Source organism: Corvus hawaiiensis, chromosome 26, assembly GCF_020740725.1.
Source record: "Corvus hawaiiensis isolate bCorHaw1 chromosome 26, bCorHaw1.pri.cur, whole genome shotgun sequence".
Taxonomy (NCBI): domain Eukaryota; kingdom Metazoa; phylum Chordata; class Aves; order Passeriformes; family Corvidae; genus Corvus; species Corvus hawaiiensis.
Window position 1 is genome coordinate 44,492,156 of NC_063238.1, and position 19,004 is coordinate 44,511,159.

Below are 19,004 nucleotides of genomic sequence, written 5' to 3' on the forward strand. Positions count from 1 at the left end.
CTTGAAACTAGACCAGTTCAGGGCCACCAAGATTCTAAGGGGGCTGGAGAATCTTTCCTGGAGCGTAGCCTGAGAAAGCTGGGACTCCCAGGAGACGAGGATGGATGGGGGTGTCATCAGTGTGTGCAAGTCCCTGATGGCAGAGAATGCAGTGAAGGAGCCCCGCTGTTCTCAGCAGTGCAGCCATAAAGGACAAGAGCACAAGGGCATAAGGGAAACCAGATGGAATTCCGTGGCAAAGAATGCAAGCATTTTTCAAGGTGAGGGTGGACACAAAGTTGAAGAGGTGTGTGCCCTGGGAGATCCAAACCTGAGCAGTCCATGGATCTGGAAATCCTGCTCTTGTTGGGCCTGCTTGAGCAGAGGGGATGGAGGCACTGGCACTGCAGAGATCCTGCCTAAGTGGATGATATAATCCCCCTCTTTGCTGGGAGGGCTTGAGATTGCTGCTGGGAAGAGATTCTGTCAGGTGTGTGCTGGCATGGAGAGATTTACGCAGAACCGTTGATGGGCAAGAGAGCATTGATGTGTCAAAGGCTTTGGTATAGCAAGTGATGGGCTTGGGTCATGTTCTGGAAGGTCCCCCCTCTCCCCTGTTTCCCGTGCCAGTCTTGGTGGTTACTCTTAGGGATAGATTTCCTAAGAAATGTGTTGTGCCCTTTTGCATCCACCCCAATGGCCTGTTCATTTCCGGCCCTGGAAATCCGGGTGAGGATGTGAGGCCGAATTCCAAAAGAAGAGGAGGCGTGTAAGGCTTTGATGCAACAGAGCTTTATTGAGACAAAAGAATGAAGAGAGAAGAGAAAGACTTTGAAAAGAGCTGGTCTGAGGTGCAAGTCTAGCAAGCATCAGCTGATGTGTTTTGCTTGCAGGAGCTGTTGCCAGGGCACCGAGCTGGTGGTGTCAGGGCTGGTGCTGAGAGCCCTTAGCAGATGTAGCCACCCCTTCTGCCATAGCAGCCCAGGCCTCCCAGCCCATAGCCAAGGCCATAGCCAAAGCCACCAAAGCCTCCAGAGATGGGCTGTCCCTGGGCACTGAGTTCACTGCCAACAGCAGCTGAGGAGGTGGATCCGACAGCGGTGTTCTGGGGGAAGGAGGTCATGATGGGTCCCGGCAGGGTGACCAGCACGGGGGAAGGGTTGATGACAACGTGGGAGTCCTGGCATTGCAGGGCACAGGGCTCGTTGCAGCTGTTGGCCAGCGGGGTGGGTCCGCAGGGCTGGCAGCGGTTGTAGCAGGCCATGGCTGTGGTGTGGAGGGTCCCTGGAAGAGAGAGGGGAGTGAGGCAGGGCCGGGGTGTGGGGGTGTGAGGGGCGGTGATGCAGGAGGGTGAGGGAGTGTGGAGGCTGTTGTGGGGCTGTGGGGAGGCGTGAGGGCTGCTGAGGCTGGGGCCGAGCGTGCTGGCAGAGAGGGGCCAGGGGTGCAGAAGCAGGAGGGTCAGGGACTTGATGCTCACCTGTTGTCAACAGGAGCAGGAGGAGAAGGTGTGAGGAGAAGTGTGTGAGGGAGAGAGGCACTGGGCCGGCTTTTATGCTGGTTGTGGAGGGGCGGGACAGCCTTGTCCCATGGCCTTGGGGCATTTTGCGGGCTGCAGCTCTTGGCCTGCCCAGCCTGGCGAGTCATGAGCTGGAGAGTGTTTTCCTTCCCACAATTCGGCAGTGTCATGTCCTGCTCTTAAAGCCGCGTCCATGTGACCTTGGCGGCAGCTTTTAAAAGCAAGTAATAAAGACCAAAGTTGGGTGATGATGATGTTTTTCAGGGAGGGCTGGAGACGTGACAGGAGCTTTGGACAGTGGGATGTCATCAGTGAGGTCAGCCTGTGGAACTCGTGTTTTTGGGTTTGTGGTTGTGCTGGGAAGAGCAGCCCCGTTCCATGCCAGCTCTGTCAGGCTGGTTGGGATTTGCAGGTGTACTTGGGATGAGAGATCTGGAAGCTTTCATCACGTTCTCTCCGTCCCCACCTTGGCTCCATGTCTCCAGGCCTGTCTATATGCTTCTCCTTTCCTGTTGGACATGAGAAAGGAATTCCTGGGATTTAGGGTGGCCTCCCATGCTCACCACAGTCTTGTGTTGGTTCATCCCTAGTGCTCATCTTACCTGGGCCATGTGGAGGTCACAGAGCTGGGCTGGGCTCTTACACGTGGAAAGGAAAACGCGTGAAGGATAAGGAGAACGAGACCCATGAGGAGGAGCAGCTGAAGGAAGTTGGGATGTTCAATTTTGAGAAAAAGAGGGTTGGCCTTCTGCTCTCTAGAGGTACCTGAATGGAAATCCTTTGATGTTAGCCTTGTCTCCCTTTTCCTGAGCCATAGGAGAAGAGGGGATGGAGTTTCCCCAGCAGAGGAGGAGTTTTTATTAGGGAAAATTACTTCATGGAAAGAGTTGTCAAGCCCTCTCAATGGCTGCTCAGGACAGTGGTGCAGTCACCATTGCTGGAGGCATTTAGAAGCTGCGGAGATGTGGCCTGTGGGGATATGTTTCATGGTGGACTTGGAAGTGATGGGGGAAGGGTTGGACTGGATGATAGTTTACATTTGGGTCTTCTCCAAATAAAATGTTTCTAAGATTGGTGGCCTCCACAAAGCTTGGTTTACAGTTGGACTCAATGTCAAGCGTCTTTTTCAGCTGAACTGATTCCATGGATGTTGGTGTCACGTGTTCAAGGGAGGTGAGGGTAGATGGGAGCAGCCGAAGGGGAGAGGTGAGCCAGGTCTTTGTTGTCTTGAGTTGTGTCAAGTGTCCGGTGCTGAGGCCACTCCTCTTGGAGGATTTCCCTGGAGGAAATGGTGCTTGTCTGAGCTCTGTGTCAGCTCTGTCCCTGTGGGCATGAGGAGAGAGCTGGTACTGCTCTTGAAGTCAACCCTTTTGTGAAGGCTTTGAGGCTCCTTGCCATTGTCCACTCCCAGAGCAGCCGAGCAAGCCTGGGTTTCCTGAGAGTGCAGTGAGTGGGCTGTGAGTGGCTGAGGGGCTGTGCCCAGAGGCTGCTGATCAGTGGCATAAAGTCCAGAGGGAGCCAAGTCTCAAGGGAAGTAGGTGCGGAATCATATCCATGAGGCCAAGCCTGTTCAACATTCTCACCAACGACATGGGCAGTGGGATTGTTGGCCCCTCAGAGAGTTGGCAGATGATGGAGCGGCTGAGGCAATGGATGGTTGTGCCGCGAGTGAGAGGGACGTGGAGACTGAGGGTTAAAGGAATCTCCTGAAGTTCAGGAGGAGGAAATGTGAAGTTCCGCATCTGGGCAGGAATAGCACTGGGCTCCAGGTCATGGTGTGGGCTGAGAGAGTGGGTAGCAGCTTGGCTGAGCAGGACCCTGTGGTGCTGGTGGAGAACAAAGGGACCACAAGGTCTCAATCAACTCGTACTTAAAAAGGCATCACCAGTGTTAAGGAGAGTTTTCAGAAACTTCTTGGAAGAACCTCCTGGACTTCTTGAAACTAGACCAGTTCAGGGCCACCAAGATTCTAAGGGGGCTGGAGAATCTTTCCTGGAGCGTAGCCTGAGAAAGCTGGGACTCCCAGGAGACGAGGATGGATGGGGGTGTCATCAGTGTGTGCAAGTCCCTGATGGCAGAGAATGCAGTGAAGGAGCTCCGCTGTTCTCAGCAGTGCAGCCATAAAGGACAAGAGCACAAGGGCATAAGGGAAACCAGATGGAATTCCGTGGCAAAGAATGCAAGCATTTTTCAAGGTGAGGGTGGACACAAAGTTGAAGAGGTGTGTGCCCTGGGAGATCCAAACCTGAGCAGTCCATGGATCTGGAAATCCTGCTCTTGTTGGGCCTGCTTGAGCAGAGGGGATGGAGGCACTGGCACTGCAGAGATCCTGCCTAAGTGGATGATATAATCCCCCTCTTTGCTGGGAGGGCTTGAGATTGCTGCTGGGAAGAGATTCTGTCAAGTGTGTGCTGGCATGGAAAGATTTACGCAGAACCGTTGATGGGCAAGAGAGCATTGATGTGTCAAAGGCTTTGGTATAGCAAGTGATGGGCTTGGGTCATGTTCTGGAAGGTCCCCCCTCTCCCCTGTTTCCCGTGCCAGTCTTGGTGGTTACTCTTAGGGATAGATTTCCTAAGAAATGTGTTGTGCCCTTTTGCATCCACCCCAATGGCCTGTTCATTTCCGGCCCTGGAAATCCGGGTGAGGATGTGAGGCCGAATTCCAAAAGAAGAGGAGGCGTGTAAGGCTTTGATGCAACAGAGCTTTATTGAGACAAAAGAATGAAGAGAGAAGAGAAAGACTTTGAAAAGAGCTGGTCTGAGGTGCAAGTCTAGCAAGCATCAGCTGATGTGTTTTGCTTGCAGGAGCTGTTGCCAGGGCACCGAGCTGGTGGTGTCAGGGCTGGTGCTGAGAGCCCTTAGCAGATGTAGCCACCCCTTCTGCCATAGCAGCCCAGGCCTCCCAGCCCATAGCCAAGGCCATAGCCAAAGCCACCAAAGCCTCCAGAGATGGGCTGTCCCTGGGCACTGAGTTCACTGCCAACAGCAGCTGAGGAGGTGGATCCGACAGCGGTGTTCTGGGGGAAGGAGGTCATGATGGGTCCCGGCAGGGTGATCAGCACGGGGGAAGGGTTGATGACAACGTGGGAGTCCTGGCATTGCAGGGCACAGGGCTCGTTGCAGCTGTTGGCCAGCGGGGTGGGTCCGCAGGGCTGGCAGCGGTTGTAGCAGGCCATGGCTGTGGTGTGGAGGGTCCCTGGAAGAGAGAGGGGAGTGAGGCAGGGCAGGGGTGTGGGGGTGTGAGGGACGGTGATGCAGGAGGGTGAGGGAGTGTGGAGGCTGTTGTGGGGCTGTGGGGAGGCGTGAGGGCTGCTGAGGCTGGGACCGAGCATGCTGGCAGAGAGGGGCCAGGGGTGCAGAAGCAGGAGGATCAGGGACTTGATGCTCACCTGTTGTCAACAGGAGCAGGAGGAGAAGGTGTGAGGAGAAGTGTGTGAGGGAGAGAGGCACTGGGCCGGCTTTTATGCTGGTTGTGGAGGGGCGGGACAGCCTTGTCCCATGGCCTTGGGGCATTTTGCGGGCTGCAGCTCTTGGCCTGCCCAGCCTGGCGAGTCATGAGCTGGAGAGTGTTTTCCTTCCCACAATTCGGCAGTGTCATGTCCTGCTCTTAAAGCCGCGTCCATGTGACCTTGGCGGCAGCTTTTAAAAGCAAGTAATAAAGACCAAAGTTGGGTGATGATGATGTTTTTCAGGGAGGGCTGGAGACGTGACAGGAGCTTTGGACAGTGGGATGTCATCAGTGAGGTCAGCCTGTGGAACTCGTGTTTTTGGGTTTGTGGTTGTGCTGGGAAGAGCAGCCCCGTTCCATGCCAGCTCTGTCAGGCTGGTTGGGATTTGCAGGTGTACTTGGGATGAGAGATCTGGAAGCTTTCATCACGTTCTCTCCGTCCCCACCTTGGCTCCATGTCTCCAGGCCTGTCTATATGCTTCTCCTTTCCTGTTGGACATGAGAAAGGAATTCCTGGGATTTAGGGTGGCCTCCCATGCTCACCACAGTCTTGTGTTGGTTCATCCCTAGTGCTCATCTTACCTGGGCCATGTGGAGGTCACAGAGCTGGGCTGGGCTCTTACACGTGGAAAGGAAAACGCGTGAAGGATAAGGAGAACGAGACCCATGAGGAGGAGCAGCTGAAGGAAGTTGGGATGTTCAATTTTGAGAAAAAGAGGGTTGGCCTTCTGCTCTCTAGAGGTACCTGAATGGAAATCCTTTGATGTTAGCCTTGTCTCCCTTTTCCTGAGCCATAGGAGAAGAGGGGATGGAGTTTCCCCAGCAGAGGCGGAGTTTTTATTAGGGAAAATTACTTCATGGAAAGAGTTGTCAAGCCCTCTCAATGGCTGCTCAGGACAGTGGTGCAGTCACCATTGCTGGAGGCATTTAGAAGCTGCGGAGATGTGGCCTGTGGGGATATGTTTCATGGTGGACTTGGAAGTGATGGGGGAAGGGTTGGACTGGATGATAGTTTACATTTGGGTCTTCTCCAAATAAAATGTTTCTAAGATTGGTGGCCTCCACAAAGCTTGGTTTACAGTTGGACTCAATGTCAAGCGTCTTTTTCAGCTGAACTGATTCCATGGATGTTGGTGTCACGTGTTCAAGGGAGGTGAGGGTAGATGGGAGCAGCCGAAGGGGAGAGGTGAGCCAGGTCTTTGTTGTCTTGAGTTGTGTCAAGTGTCCGGTGCTGAGGCCACTCCTCTTGGAGGATTTCCCTGGAGGAAATGGTGCTTGTCTGAGCTCTGTGTCAGCTCTGTCCCTGTGGGCATGAGGAGAGAGCTGGTACTGCTCTTGAAGTCAACCTTTTTGTGAAGGCTTTGAGGCTCCTTGCCATTGTCCACTCCCAGAGCAGCCGAGCAAGCCTGGGTTTCCTGAGAGTGCAGTGAGTGGGCTGTGAGTGGCTGAGGGGCTGTGCCCAGAGGCTGCTGATCAGTGGCATAAAGTCCAGAGGGAGCCAAGTCTCAAGGGAAGTAGGTGCGGAATCATATCCATGAGGCCAAGCCTGTTCAACATTCTCACCAACGACATGGGCAGTGGGATTGTTGGCCCCTCAGAGAGTTGGCAGATGATGGAGCGGCTGAGGCAATGGATGGTTGTGCCGCGAGTGAGAGGGACGTGGAGACTGAGGGTTAAAGGAATCTCCTGAAGTTCAGGAGGAGGAAATGTGAAGTTCCGCATCTGGGCAGGAATAGCACTGGGCTCCAGGTCATGGTGTGGGCTGAGAGAGTGGGTAGCAGCTTGGCTGAGCAGGACCCTGTGGTGCTGGTGGAGAACAAAGGGACCACAAGGTCTCAATCAACCCGTACTTAAAAAGGCATCACCAGTGTTAAGGAGACTTTTCAGAAACTTCTTGGAAGAAGCTCCTGGACTTCTTGAAACTAGACCAGTTCAGGGCCACCAAGATTCTAAGGGGGCTGGAGAATCTTTCCTGGAGCGTAGCCTGAGAAAGCTGGGACTCCCAGGAGACGAGGATGGATGGGGGTGTCATCAGTGTGTGCAAGTCCCTGATGGCAGAGAATGCAGTGAAGGAGCCCCGCTGTTCTCAGCAGTGCAGCCATAAAGGACAAGAGCACAAGGGCATAAGGGAAACCAGATGGAATTCCGTGGCAAAGAATGCAAGCATTTTTCAAGGTGAGGGTGGACACAAAGTTGAAGAGGTGTGTGCCCTGGGAGATCCAAACCTGAGCAGTCCATGGATCTGGAAATCCTGCTCTTGTTGGGCCTGCTTGAGCAGAGGGGATGGAGGCACTGGCACTGCAGAGATCCTGCCTAAGTGGATGATATAATCCCCCTCTTTGCTGGGAGGGCTTGAGATTGCTGCTGGGAAGAGATTCTGTCAGGTGTGTGCTGGCATGGAGAGATTTACGCAGAACCGTTGATGGGCAAGAGAGCATTGATGTGTCAAAGGCTTTGGTATAGCAAGTGATGGGCTTGGGTCATGTTCTGGAAGGTCCCCCCTCTCCCCTGTTTCCCGTGCTAGTCTTGGTGGTTACTCTTAGGGATAGATTTCCTAAGAAATGTGTTGTGCCCTTTTGCATCCACCCCAATGGCCTGTTCATTTCCGGCCCTGGAAATCCGGGTGAGGATGTGAGGCCGAATTCCAAAAGAAGAGGAGGCGTGTAAGGCTTTGATGCAACAGAGCTTTATTGAGACAAAAGAATGAAGAGAGAAGAGAAAGACTTTGAAAAGAGCTGGTCTGAGGTGCAAGTCTAGCAAGCATCAGCTGATGTGTTTTGCTTGCAGGAGCTTTTGCCAGAGCACCGAGCTGGTGGTGTCAGGGCTGGTGCTGAGAGCCCTTAGCAGATGTAGCCACCCCTTCTGCCATAGCAGCCCAGGCCTCCTAGCCCATAGCCAAGGCCATAGCCAAAGCCACCAAAGCCTCCAGAGATGGGCTGTCCCTGGGCACTGAGTTCACTGCCAACAGCAGCTGAGGAGGTGGATCCGACAGCGGTGTTCTGGGGGAAGGAGGTCATGATGGGTCCCGGCAGGGTGATCAGCACGGGGGAAGGGTTGATGACAACGTGGGAGTCCTGGCATTGCAGGGCACAGGGCTCGTTGCAGCTGTTGGCCAGCGGGGTGGGTCCGCAGGGCTGGCAGCGGTTGTAGCAGGCCATGGCTGTGGTGTGGAGGGTCCCTGGAAGAGAGAGGGGAGTGAGGCAGGGCCGGGGTGTGGGGGTGTGAGGGGCGGTGATGCAGGAGGGTGAGGGAGTGTGGAGGCTGTTGTGGGGCTGTGGGGAGGCGTGAGGGCTGCTGAGGCTGGGGCCGAGCGTGCTGGCAGAGAGGGGCCAGGGGTGCAGAAGCAGGAGGGTCAGGGACTTGATGCTCACCTGTTGTCAACAGGAGCAGGAGGAGAAGGTGTGAGGAGAAGTGTGTGAGGGAGAGAGGCACTGGGCCGGCTTTTATGCTGGTTGTGGAGGGGCGGGACAGCCTTGTCCCATGGCCTTGGGGCATTTTGCGGGCTGCAGCTCTTGGCCTGCCCAGCCTGGCGAGTCATGAGCTGGAGAGTGTTTTCCTTCCCACAATTCGGCAGTGTCATGTCCTGCTCTTAAAGCCGCGTCCATGTGACCTTGGCGGCAGCTTTTAAAAGCAAGTAATAAAGACCAAAGTTGGGTGATGATGATGTTTTTCAGGGAGGGCTGGAGACGTGACAGGAGCTTTGGACAGTGGGATGTCATCAGTGAGGTCAGCCTGTGGAACTCGTGTTTTTGGGTTTGTGGTTGTGCTGGGAAGAGCAGCCCCGTTCCATGCCAGCTCTGTCAGGCTGGTTGGGATTTGCAGGTGTACTTGGGATGAGAGATCTGGAAGCTTTCATCACGTTCTCTCCGTCCCCACCTTGGCTCCATGTCTCCAGGCCTGTCTATATGCTTCTCCTTTCCTGTTGGACATGAGAAAGGAATTCCTGGGATTTAGGGTGGCCTCCCATGCTCACCACAGTCTTGTGTTGGTTCATCCCTAGTGCTCATCTTACCTGGGCCATGTGGAGGTCACAGAGCTGGGCTGGGCTCTTACACGTGGAAAGGAAAACGCGTGAAGGATAAGGAGAACGAGACCCATGAGGAGGAGCAGCTGAAGGAAGTTGGGATGTTCAATTTTGAGAAAAAGAGGGTTGGCCTTCTGCTCTCTAGAGGTACCTGAATGGAAATCCTTTGATGTTAGCCTTGTCTCCCTTTTCCTGAGCCATAGGAGAAGAGGGGATGGAGTTTCCCCAGCAGAGGCGGAGTTTTTATTAGGGAAAATTACTTCATGGAAAGAGTTGTCAAGCCCTCTCAATGGCTGCTCAGGACAGTGGTGCAGTCACCATTGCTGGAGGCATTTAGAAGCTGCGGAGATGTGGCCTGTGGGGATATGTTTCATGGTGGACTTGGAAGTGATGGGGGAAGGGTTGGACTGGATGATAGTTTACATTTGGGTCTTCTCCAAATAAAATGTTTCTAAGATTGGTGGCCTCCACAAAGCTTGGTTTACAGTTGGACTCAATGTCAAGCGTCTTTTTCAGCTGAACTGATTCCATGGATGTTGGTGTCACGTGTTCAAGGGAGGTGAGGGTAGATGGGAGCAGCCGAAGGGGAGAGGTGAGCCAGGTCTTTGTTGTCTTGAGTTGTGTCAAGTGTCCGGTGCTGAGGCCACTCCTCTTGGAGGATTTCCCTGGAGGAAATGGTGCTTGTCTGAGCTCTGTGTCAGCTCTGTCCCTGTGGGCATGAGGAGAGAGCTGGTACTGCTCTTGAAGTCAACCTTTTTGTGAAGGCTTTGAGGCTCCTTGCCATTGTCCACTCCCAGAGCAGCCGAGCAAGCCTGGGTTTCCTGAGAGTGCAGTGAGTGGGCTGTGAGTGGCTGAGGGGCTGTGCCCAGAGGCTGCTGATCAGTGGCATAAAGTCCAGAGGGAGCCAAGTCTCAAGGGAAGTAGGTGCGGAATCATATCCATGAGGCCAAGCCTGTTCAACATTCTCACCAACGACATGGGCAGTGGGATTGTTGGCCCCTCAGAGAGTTGGCAGATGATGGAGCGGCTGAGGCAATGGATGGTTGTGCCGCGAGTGAGAGGGACGTGGAGACTGAGGGTTAAAGGAATCTCCTGAAGTTCAGGAGGAGGAAATGTGAAGTTCCGCATCTGGGCAGGAATAGCACTGGGCTCCAGGTCATGGTGTGGGCTGAGAGAGTGGGTAGCAGCTTGGCTGAGCAGGACCCTGTGGTGCTGGTGGAGAACAAAGGGACCACAAGGTCTCAATCAACCCGTATTTAAAAAGGCATCACCAGTGTTAAGGAGACTTTTCAGAAACTTCTTGGAAGAAGCTCCTGGACTTCTTGAAACTAGACCAGTTCAGGGCCACCAAGATTCTAAGGGGGCTGGAGAATCTTTCCTGGAGCGTAGCCTGAGAAAGCTGGGACTCCCAGGAGACGAGGATGGATGGGGGTGTCATCAGTGTGTGCAAGTCTCTGATGGCAGAGAATGCAGTGAAGGAGCCCCGCTGTTCTCAGCAGTGCAGCCATAAAGGACAAGAGCACAAGGGCATAAGGGAAACCAGATGGAATTCCGTGGCAAAGAATGCAAGCATTTTTCAAGGTGAGGGTGGACACAAAGTTGAAGAGGTGTGTGCCCTGGGAGATCCAAACCTGAGCAGTCCATGGATCTGGAAATCCTGCTCTTGTTGGGCCTGCTTGAGCAGAGGGGATGGAGGCACTGGCACTGCAGAGATCCTGCCTAAGTGGATGATATAATCCCCCTCTTTGCTGGGAGGGCTTGAGATTGCTGCTGGGAAGAGATTCTGTCAGGTGTGTGCTGGCATGGAGAGATTTACGCAGAACCGTTGATGGGCAAGAGAGCATTGATGTGTCAAAGGCTTTGGTATAGCAAGTGATGGGCTTGGGTCATGTTCTGGAAGGTCCCCCCTCTCCCCTGTTTCCCGTGCCAGTCTTGGTGGTTACTCTTAGGGATAGATTTCCTAAGAAAGGTGTTGTGCCCTTTTGCATCCACCCCAATGGCCTGTTCATTTCCGGCCCTGGAAATCCGGGTGAGGATGTGAGGCCGAATTCCAAAAGAAGAGGAGGCGTGTAAGGCTTTGATGCAACAGAGCTTTATTGAGACAAAAGAATGAAGAGAGAAGAGAAAGACTTTGAAAAGAGCTGGTCTGAGGTGCAAGTCTAGCAAGCATCAGCTGATGTGTTTTGCTTGCAGGAGCTGTTGCCAGGGCACCGAGCTGGTGGTGTCAGGGCTGGTGCTGAGAGCCCTTAGCAGATGTAGCCACCCCTTCTGCCATAGCAGCCCAGGCCTCCCAGCCCATAGCCAAGGCCATAACCAAAGCCACCAAAGCCTCCAGAGATGGGCTGTCCCTGGGCACTGAGTTCACTGCCAACAGCAGCCGAGGAGGTGGATCCGACAGCGGTGTTCTGGGGGAAGGAGGTCATGATGGGTCCCGGCAGGGTGACCAGCACGGGGGAAGGGTTGATGACAACGTGGGAGTCCTGGCATTGCAGGGCACAGGGCTCGTTGCAGCTGTTGGCCAGCGGGGTGGGTCCGCAGGGCTGGCAGCGGTTGTAGCAGGCCATGGGTGTGGTGTGGAGGGTCCCTGGAAGAGAGAGGGGAGTGAGGCAGGGCAGGGGTGTGGGGGTGTGAGGGGCGGTGATGCAGGAGGGTGAGGGAGTGTGGAGGCTGTTGTGGGGCTGTGGGGAGGCGTGAGGGCTGCTGAGGCTGGGACCGAGCATGCTGGCAGAGAGGGGCCAGGGGTGCAGAAGCAAGAGGGTCAGGGACTTGATGCTCACCTGTTGTCAGCAGGAGCAGAAGGAGAAGGTGTGAGGAGAAGTGTGTGAGGGAGAGAGGCACTGGGCCGGCTTTTATGCTGGTTGTGGAGGGGCGGGACAGCCTTGTCCCATGGCCTTGGGGCATTTTGCGGGCTGCAGCTCTTGGCCTGCCCAGCCTGGCGAGTCATGAGCTGGAGAGTGTTTTCCTTCCCACAATTCGGCAGTGTCATGTCCTGCTCTTAAAGCCGCGTCCATGTGACCTTGGCGGCAGCTTTTAAAAGCAAGTAATAAAGACCAAAGTTGGGTGATGATGATGTTTTTCAGGGAGGGCTGGAGACGTGACAGGAGCTTTGGACAGTGGGATGTCATCAGTGAGGTCAGCCTGTGGAACTCGTGTTTTTGGGTTTGTGGTTGTGCTGGGAAGAGCAGCCCCGTTCCATGCCAGCTCTGTCAGGCTGGTTGGGATTTGCAGGTGTACTTGGGATGAGAGATCTGGAAGCTTTCATCACGTTCTCTCCGTCCCCACCTTGGCTCCATGTCTCCAGGCCTGTCTATATGCTTCTCCTTTCCTGTTAGACATGAGAAAGGAATTCCTGGGATTTAGGGTGGCCTCCCATGCTCACCACAGTCTTGTGTTGGTTCATCCCTAGTGCTCATCTTACCTGGGCCATGTGGAGGTCACAGAGCTGGGCTGGGCTCTTACACGTGGAAAGGAAAACGCGTGAAGGATAAGGAGAACGAGACCCATGAGGAGGAGCAGCTGAAGGAAGTTGGGATGTTCAATTTTGAGAAAAAGAGGGTTGGCCTTCTGCTCTCTAGAGGTACCTGAATGGAAATCCTTTGATGTTAGCCTTGTCTCCCTTTTCCTGAGCCATAGGAGAAGAGGGGATGGAGTTTCCCCAGCAGAGGCGGAGTTTTTATTAGGGAAAATTACTTCATGGAAAGAGTTGTCAAGCCCTCTCAATGGCTGCTCAGGACAGTGGTGCAGTCACCATTGCTGGAGGCATTTAGAAGCTGCGGAGATGTGGCCTGTGGGGATATGTTTCATGGTGGACTTGGAAGTGATGGGGGAAGGGTTGGACTGGATGATAGTTTACATTTGGGTCTTCTCCAAATAAAATGTTTCTAAGATTGGTGGCCTCCACAAAGCTTGGTTTACAGTTGGACTCAATGTCAAGCGTCTTTTTCAGCTGAACTGATTCCATGGATGTTGGTGTCACGTGTTCAAGGGAGGTGAGGGTAGATGGGAGCAGCCGAAGGGGAGAGGTGAGCCAGGTCTTTGTTGTCTTGAGTTGTGTCAAGTGTCCGGTGCTGAGGCCACTCCTCTTGGAGGATTTCCCTGGAGGAAATGGTGCTTGTCTGAGCTCTGTGTCAGCTCTGTCCCTGTGGGCATGAGGAGAGAGCTGGTACTGCTCTTGAAGTCAACCTTTTTGTGAAGGCTTTGAGGCTCCTTGCCATTGTCCACTCCCAGAGCAGCCGAGCAAGCCTGGGTTTCCTGAGAGTGCAGTGAGTGGGCTGTGAGTGGCTGAGGGGCTGTGCCCAGAGGCTGCTGATCAGTGGCATAAAGTCCAGAGGGAGCCAAGTCTCAAGGGAAGTAGGTGCGGAATCATATCCATGAGGCCAAGCCTGTTCAACATTCTCACCAACGACATGGGCAGTGGGATTGTTGGCCCCTCAGAGAGTTGGCAGATGATGGAGCGGCTGAGGCAATGGATGGTTGTGCCGCGAGTGAGAGGGACGTGGAGACTGAGGGTTAAAGGAATCTCCTGAAGTTCAGGAGGAGGAAATGTGAAGTTCCGCATCTGGGCAGGAATAGCACTGGGCTCCAGGTCATGGTGTGGGCTGAGAGAGTGGGTAGCAGCTTGGCTGAGCAGGACCCTGTGGTGCTGGTGGAGAACAAAGGGACCACAAGGTCTCAATCAACCCGTATTTAAAAAGGCATCACCAGTGTTAAGGAGACTTTTCAGAAACTTCTTGGAAGAAGCTCCTGGACTTCTTGAAACTAGACCAGTTCAGGGCCACCAAGATTCTAAGGGGGCTGGAGAATCTTTCCTGGAGCGTAGCCTGAGAAAGCTGGGACTCCCAGGAGACGAGGATGGATGGGGGTGTCATCAGTGTGTGCAAGTCCCTGATGGCAGAGAATGCAGTGAAGGAGCCCCGCTGTTCTCAGCAGTGCAGCCATAAAGGACAAGAGCACAAGGGCATAAGGGAAACCAGATGGAATTCCGTGGCAAAGAATGCAAGCATTTTTCAAGGTGAGGGTGGACACAAAGTTGAAGAGGTGTGTGCCCTGGGAGATCCAAACCTGAGCAGTCCATGGATCTGGAAATCCTGCTCTTGTTGGGCCTGCTTGAGCAGAGGGGATGGAGGCACTGGCACTGCAGAGATCCTGCCTAAGTGGATGATATAATCCCCCTCTTTGCTGGGAGGGCTTGAGATTGCTGCTGGGAAGAGATTCTGTCAGGTGTGTGCTGGCATGGAGAGATTTACGCAGAACCGTTGATGGGCAAGAGAGCATTGATGTGTCAAAGGCTTTGGTATAGCAAGTGATGGGCTTGGGTCATGTTCTGGAAGGTCCCCCCTCTCCCCTGTTTCCCGTGCCAGTCTTGGTGGTTACTCTTAGGGATAGATTTCCTAAGAAATGTGTTGTGCCCTTTTGCATCCACCCCAATGGCCTGTTCATTTCCGGCCCTGGAAATCCGGGTGAGGATGTGAGGCCGAATTCCAAAAGAAGAGGAGGCGTGTAAGGCTTTGATGCAACAGAGCTTTATTGAGACAAAAGAATGAAGAGAGAAGAGAAAGACTTTGAAAAGAGCTGGTCTGAGGTGCAAGTCTAGCAAGCATCAGCTGATGTGTTTTGCTTGCAGGAGCTTTTGCCAGAGCACCGAGCTGGTGGTGTCAGAGCTGGTGCTGAGAGCCCTTAGCAGATGTAGCCACCCCTTCTGCCATAGCAGCCCAGGCCTCCCAGCCCATAGCCAAGGCCATAGCCAAAGCCACCAAAGCCTCCAGAGATGGGCTGTCCCTGGGCACTGAGTTCACTGCCAACAGCAGCTGAGGAGGTGGATCCGACAGCGGTGTTCTGGGGGAAGGAGGTCATGATGGGTCCCGGCAGGGTGATCAGCACGGGGGAAGGGTTGATGACAACGTGGGAGTCCTGGCATTGCAGGGCACAGGGCTCGTTGCAGCTGTTGGCCAGCGGGGTGGGTCCGCAGGGCTGGCAGCGGTTGTAGCAGGCCATGGGTGTGGTGTGGAGGGTCCCTGGAAGAGAGAGGAGAGTGAGGCAGGGCAGGGGTGTGGGGGTGTGAGGGGCGGTGATGCAGGAGGGTGAGGGAGTGTGGAGGCTGTTGTGGGGCTGCGGGGATGTGTGAGGGCTGCTGAGGCTGGGGCTAGGTGTGCTGGCAGAGAGGGGCCAGGGGTGCAGGCGCAGGAAGGACGAGAGTCTTTTTCAGCTGAACTGATTCCATGGATGTTGGTGTCACCTGTTCAAGGGAGGAGAGGGTAGGTGGGAGCAGCAGAAGGGGAGAGGTGAGCCAGGTCTTTGGTGTTTTGAGTTGTGTCAAGTGTCCGGTGCTGACGCCCCTCGTCTTGGAGGATTTCCCTGGAGGAAATGGTGCTTGTCTGAGCTCTGTGTCAGCTCTGTCCCTGTGGGCATAAGGAGAGAGCTGGTGCTGCTCTTGAAGTCAACCCTTTTGTGAAGGCTTTGAGGCTCCTTGCCATTGTCCACTCCCAGAGCAGCCGAGCAAGCCTGGGTTTCCTGAGAGTGCAGTGAGTGGGCTGTGAGTGGCTGAGGGGCTGTGCCCAGAGGCTGCTGATCAGTGGCATAAAGTCCAGAGGGAGCCAAGTCTCAAGGGAAGTAGGTGCGGAATCATATCCATGAGGCCAAGCCTGTTCAACATTCTCACCAACGACATGGGCAGTGGGATTGTTGGCCCCTCAGAGAGTTGGCAGATGATGGAGCGGCTGAGGCAATGGATGGTTGTGCCGCAAGTGAGAGGGACGTGGAGACTGAGGGTTAAAGGAATCTCCTGAAGTTCAGGAGGAGGAAATGTGAAGTTCCGCATCTGGGCAGGAATAGCACTGGGCTCCAGGTCATGGTGTGGGCTGAGAGAGTGGGTAGCAGCTTGGCTGAGCAGGACCCTGTGGTGCTGGTGGAGAACAAAGGGACCACAAGGTCTCAATCAACCCGTATTTAAAAAGGCATCACCAGCGTTAAGGAGAGTTTTCAGAAACTTCTTGGAAGAAGCTCCTGGACTTCTTGAAACAAGACCAGTTCAGGGCCACCAAGATTCTAAGGGGGCTGGAGAATCTTTCCTGGAGCGTAGCCTGAGAAAGCTGGGACTCCCAGGAGACGAGGATGGATGGGGGTGTCATCAGTGTGTGCAAGTCCCTGATGGCAGAGAATGCAGTGAAGGAGCCCTGCTGTTCTCAGCAGTGCAGCCGTAAAGGACAAGAGCACAAGGGCATAAGGGAAACCAGATGGAATTCCGTGGCAAAGAATGCAAGCATTTTTCAAGGTGAGGGTGGACACAAAGTTGAAGAGGTGTGTGCCCTGGGAGATCCAAACCTGAGCAGTCCATGGATCTGGAAATCCTGCTCTTGTTGGGCCTGCTTGAGCAGAGGGGATGGAGGCACTGGCACTGCAGAGATCCTGCCTAAGTGGATGATATAATCCCCCTCTTTGCTGGGAGGGCTTGAGATTGCTGCTGGGAAGAGATTCTGTCAGGTGTGTGCTGGCATGGAGAGATTTACGCAGAACCGTTGATGGGCAAGAGAGCATTGATGTGTCAAAGGCTTTGGTATAGCAAGTGATGGGCTTGGGTCATGTTCTGGAAGGTCCCCCCTCTCCCCTGTTTCCCGTGCCAGTCTTGGTGGTTACTCTTAGGGATAGATTTCCTAAGAAAGGTGTTGTGCCCTTTTGCATCCACCCCAATGGCCTGTTCATTTCCGGCCCTGGAAATCCGGGTGAGGATGTGAGGCCGAATTCCAAAAGAAGAGGAGGCGTGTAAGGCTTTGATGCAACAGAGCTTTATTGAGACAAAAGAATGAAGAGAGAAGAGAAAGACTTTGAAAAGAGCTGGTCTGAGGTGCAAGTCTAGCAAGCATCAGCTGATGTGTTTTGCTTGCAGGAGCTGTTGCCAGGGCACCGAGCTGGTGGTGTCAGGGCTGGTGCTGAGAGCCCTTAGCAGATGTAGCCACCCCTTCTGCCATAGCAGCCCAGGCCTCCCAGCCCATAGCCAAGGCCATAACCAAAGCCACCAAAGCCTCCAGAGATGGGCTGTCCCTGGGCACTGAGTTCACTGCCAACAGCAGCCGAGGAGGTGGATCCGACAGCGGTGTTCTGGGGGAAGGAGGTCATGATGGGTCCCGGCAGGGTGACCAGCACGGGGGAAGGGTTGATGACAACGTGGGAGTCCTGGCATTGCAGGGCACAGGGCTCGTTGCAGCTGTTGGCCAGCGGGGTGGGTCCGCAGGGCTGGCAGCGGTTGTAGCAGGCCATGGGTGTGGTGTGGAGGGTCCCTGGAAGAGAGAGGGGAGTGAGGCAGGGCAGGGGTGTGGGGGTGTGAGGGGCGGTGATGCAGGAGGGTGAGGGAGTGTGGAGGCTGTTGTGGGGCTGTGGGGAGGCGTGAGGGCTGCTGAGGCTGGGACCGAGCATGCTGGCAGAGAGGGGCCAGGGGTGCAGAAGCAAGAGGGTCAGGGACTTGATGCTCACCTGTTGTCAGCAGGAGCAGAAGGAGAAGGTGTGAGGAGAAGTGTGTGAGGGAGAGAGGCACTGGGCCGGCTTTTATGCTGGTTGTGGAGGGGCGGGACAGCCTTGTCCCATGGCCTTGGGGCATTTTGCGGGCTGCAGCTCTTGGCCTGCCCAGCCTGGCGAGTCATGAGCTGGAGTGTTTTCCTTCCCACAATTCGGCAGTGTCATGTCCTGCTCTTAAAGCCGCGTCCATGTGACCTTGGCGGCAGCTTTTAAAAGCAAGTAATAAAGACCAAAGTTGGGTGATGATGATGTTTTTCAGGGAGGGCTGGAGACGTGACAGGAGCTTTGGACAGTGGGATGTCATCAGTGAGGTCAGCCTGTGGAACTCGTGTTTTTGGGTTTGTGGTTGTGCTGGGAAGAGCAGCCCCGTTCCATGCCAGCTCTGTCAGGCTGGTTGGGATTTGCAGGTGTACTTGGGATGAGAGATCTGGAAGCTTTCATCACGTTCTCTCCGTCCCCACCTTGGCTCCATGTCTCCAGGCCTGTCTATATGCTTCTCCTTTCCTGTTGGACATGAGAAAGGAATTCCTGGGATTTAGGGTGGCCTCCCATGCTCACCACAGTCTTGTGTTGGTTCATCCCTAGTGCTCATCTTACCTGGGCCATGTGGAGGTCACAGAGCTGGGCTGGGCTCTTACACGTGGAAAGGAAAACGCGTGAAGGATAAGGAGAACGAGACCCATGAGGAGGAGCAGCTGAAGGAAGTTGGGATGTTCAATTTTGAGAAAAAGAGGGTTGGCCTTCTGCTCTCTAGAGGTACCTGAATGGAAATCCTTTGATGTTAGCCTTGTCTCCCTTTTCCTGAGCCATAGGAGAAGAGGGGATGGAGTTTCCCCAGCAGAGGCGGAGTTTTTATTAGGGAAAATTACTTCATGGAAAGAGTTGTCAAGCCCTCTCAATGGCTGCTCAGGACAGTGGTGCAGTCACCATTGCTGGAGGCATTTAGAAGCTGCGGAGATGTGGCCTGTGGGGATATGTTTCATGGTGGACTTGGAAGTGATGGGGGAAGGGTTGGACTGGATGATAGTTTACATTTGGGTCTTCTCCAAATAAAATGTTTCTAAGATTGGTGGCCTCCACAAAGCTTGGTTTACAGTTGGACTCAATGTCAAGCGTCTTTTTCAGCTGAACTGATTCCATGGATGTTGGTGTCACGTGTTCAAGGGAGGTGAGGGTAGATGGGAGCAGCCGAAGGGGAGAGGTGAGCCAGGTCTTTGTTGTCTTGAGTTGTGTCAAGTGTCCGGTGCTGAGGCCACTCCTCTTGGAGGATTTCCCTGGAGGAAATGGTGCTTGTCTGAGCTCTGTGTCAGCTCTGTCCCTGTGGGCATGAGGAGAGAGCTGGTACTGCTCTTGAAGTCAACCTTTTTGTGAAGGCTTTGAGGCTCCTTGCCATTGTCCACTCCCAGAGCAGCCGAGCAAGCCTGGGTTTCCTGAGAGTGCAGTGAGTGGGCTGTGAGTGGCTGAGGGGCTGTGCCCAGAGGCTGCTGATCAGTGGCATAAAGTCCAGAGGGAGCCAAGTCTCAAGGG

The 19,004-nt window shown here is 54.4% G+C and overlaps 6 protein-coding genes across 6 annotated transcripts; all 6 read right to left on the bottom strand.

Moving 5' to 3' along the window:
* Window positions 1-755: 755 nt before the first annotated feature.
* On the bottom strand, window positions 756-1,260 carry LOC125317168 (feather beta keratin-like). Its single transcript, XM_048286865.1, has one exon. The coding sequence runs from the start codon at window positions 1,241-1,243 to the stop codon at window positions 926-928; it is 318 nt and encodes a 105-aa protein (XP_048142822.1). The 5' UTR covers window positions 1,244-1,260; the 3' UTR covers window positions 756-925.
* Window positions 1,261-4,185: 2,925 nt separating this feature from the next.
* On the bottom strand, window positions 4,186-4,690 carry LOC125317214 (feather beta keratin-like). The gene has a single exon (XM_048286919.1). The coding sequence runs from the start codon at window positions 4,671-4,673 to the stop codon at window positions 4,356-4,358; it is 318 nt and encodes a 105-aa protein (XP_048142876.1). The 5' UTR covers window positions 4,674-4,690; the 3' UTR covers window positions 4,186-4,355.
* A 2,925-nt stretch (window positions 4,691-7,615) lies between these two features.
* LOC125317205 (feather beta keratin-like) lies at window positions 7,616-8,120 on the bottom strand. The gene has a single exon (XM_048286909.1). It carries the CDS (start codon window positions 8,101-8,103, stop codon window positions 7,786-7,788), a length of 318 nt encoding a protein of 105 aa, XP_048142866.1. The 5' UTR covers window positions 8,104-8,120; the 3' UTR covers window positions 7,616-7,785.
* A 2,925-nt stretch (window positions 8,121-11,045) lies between these two features.
* LOC125317185 (feather beta keratin-like) lies at window positions 11,046-11,533 on the bottom strand. Its single transcript, XM_048286881.1, has one exon. It carries the CDS (start codon window positions 11,531-11,533, stop codon window positions 11,216-11,218), a length of 318 nt encoding a protein of 105 aa, XP_048142838.1. The 3' UTR covers window positions 11,046-11,215.
* Window positions 11,534-14,645: 3,112 nt separating this feature from the next.
* On the bottom strand, window positions 14,646-14,963 carry LOC125317350 (feather beta keratin-like). Its single transcript, XM_048287120.1, has one exon. It carries the CDS (start codon window positions 14,961-14,963, stop codon window positions 14,646-14,648), a length of 318 nt encoding a protein of 105 aa, XP_048143077.1.
* Window positions 14,964-16,734: 1,771 nt separating this feature from the next.
* LOC125317201 (feather beta keratin-like) lies at window positions 16,735-17,222 on the bottom strand. The gene has a single exon (XM_048286905.1). The coding sequence runs from the start codon at window positions 17,220-17,222 to the stop codon at window positions 16,905-16,907; it is 318 nt and encodes a 105-aa protein (XP_048142862.1). The 3' UTR covers window positions 16,735-16,904.
* Between the last annotated feature and the right edge of the window lie 1,782 nt (window positions 17,223-19,004).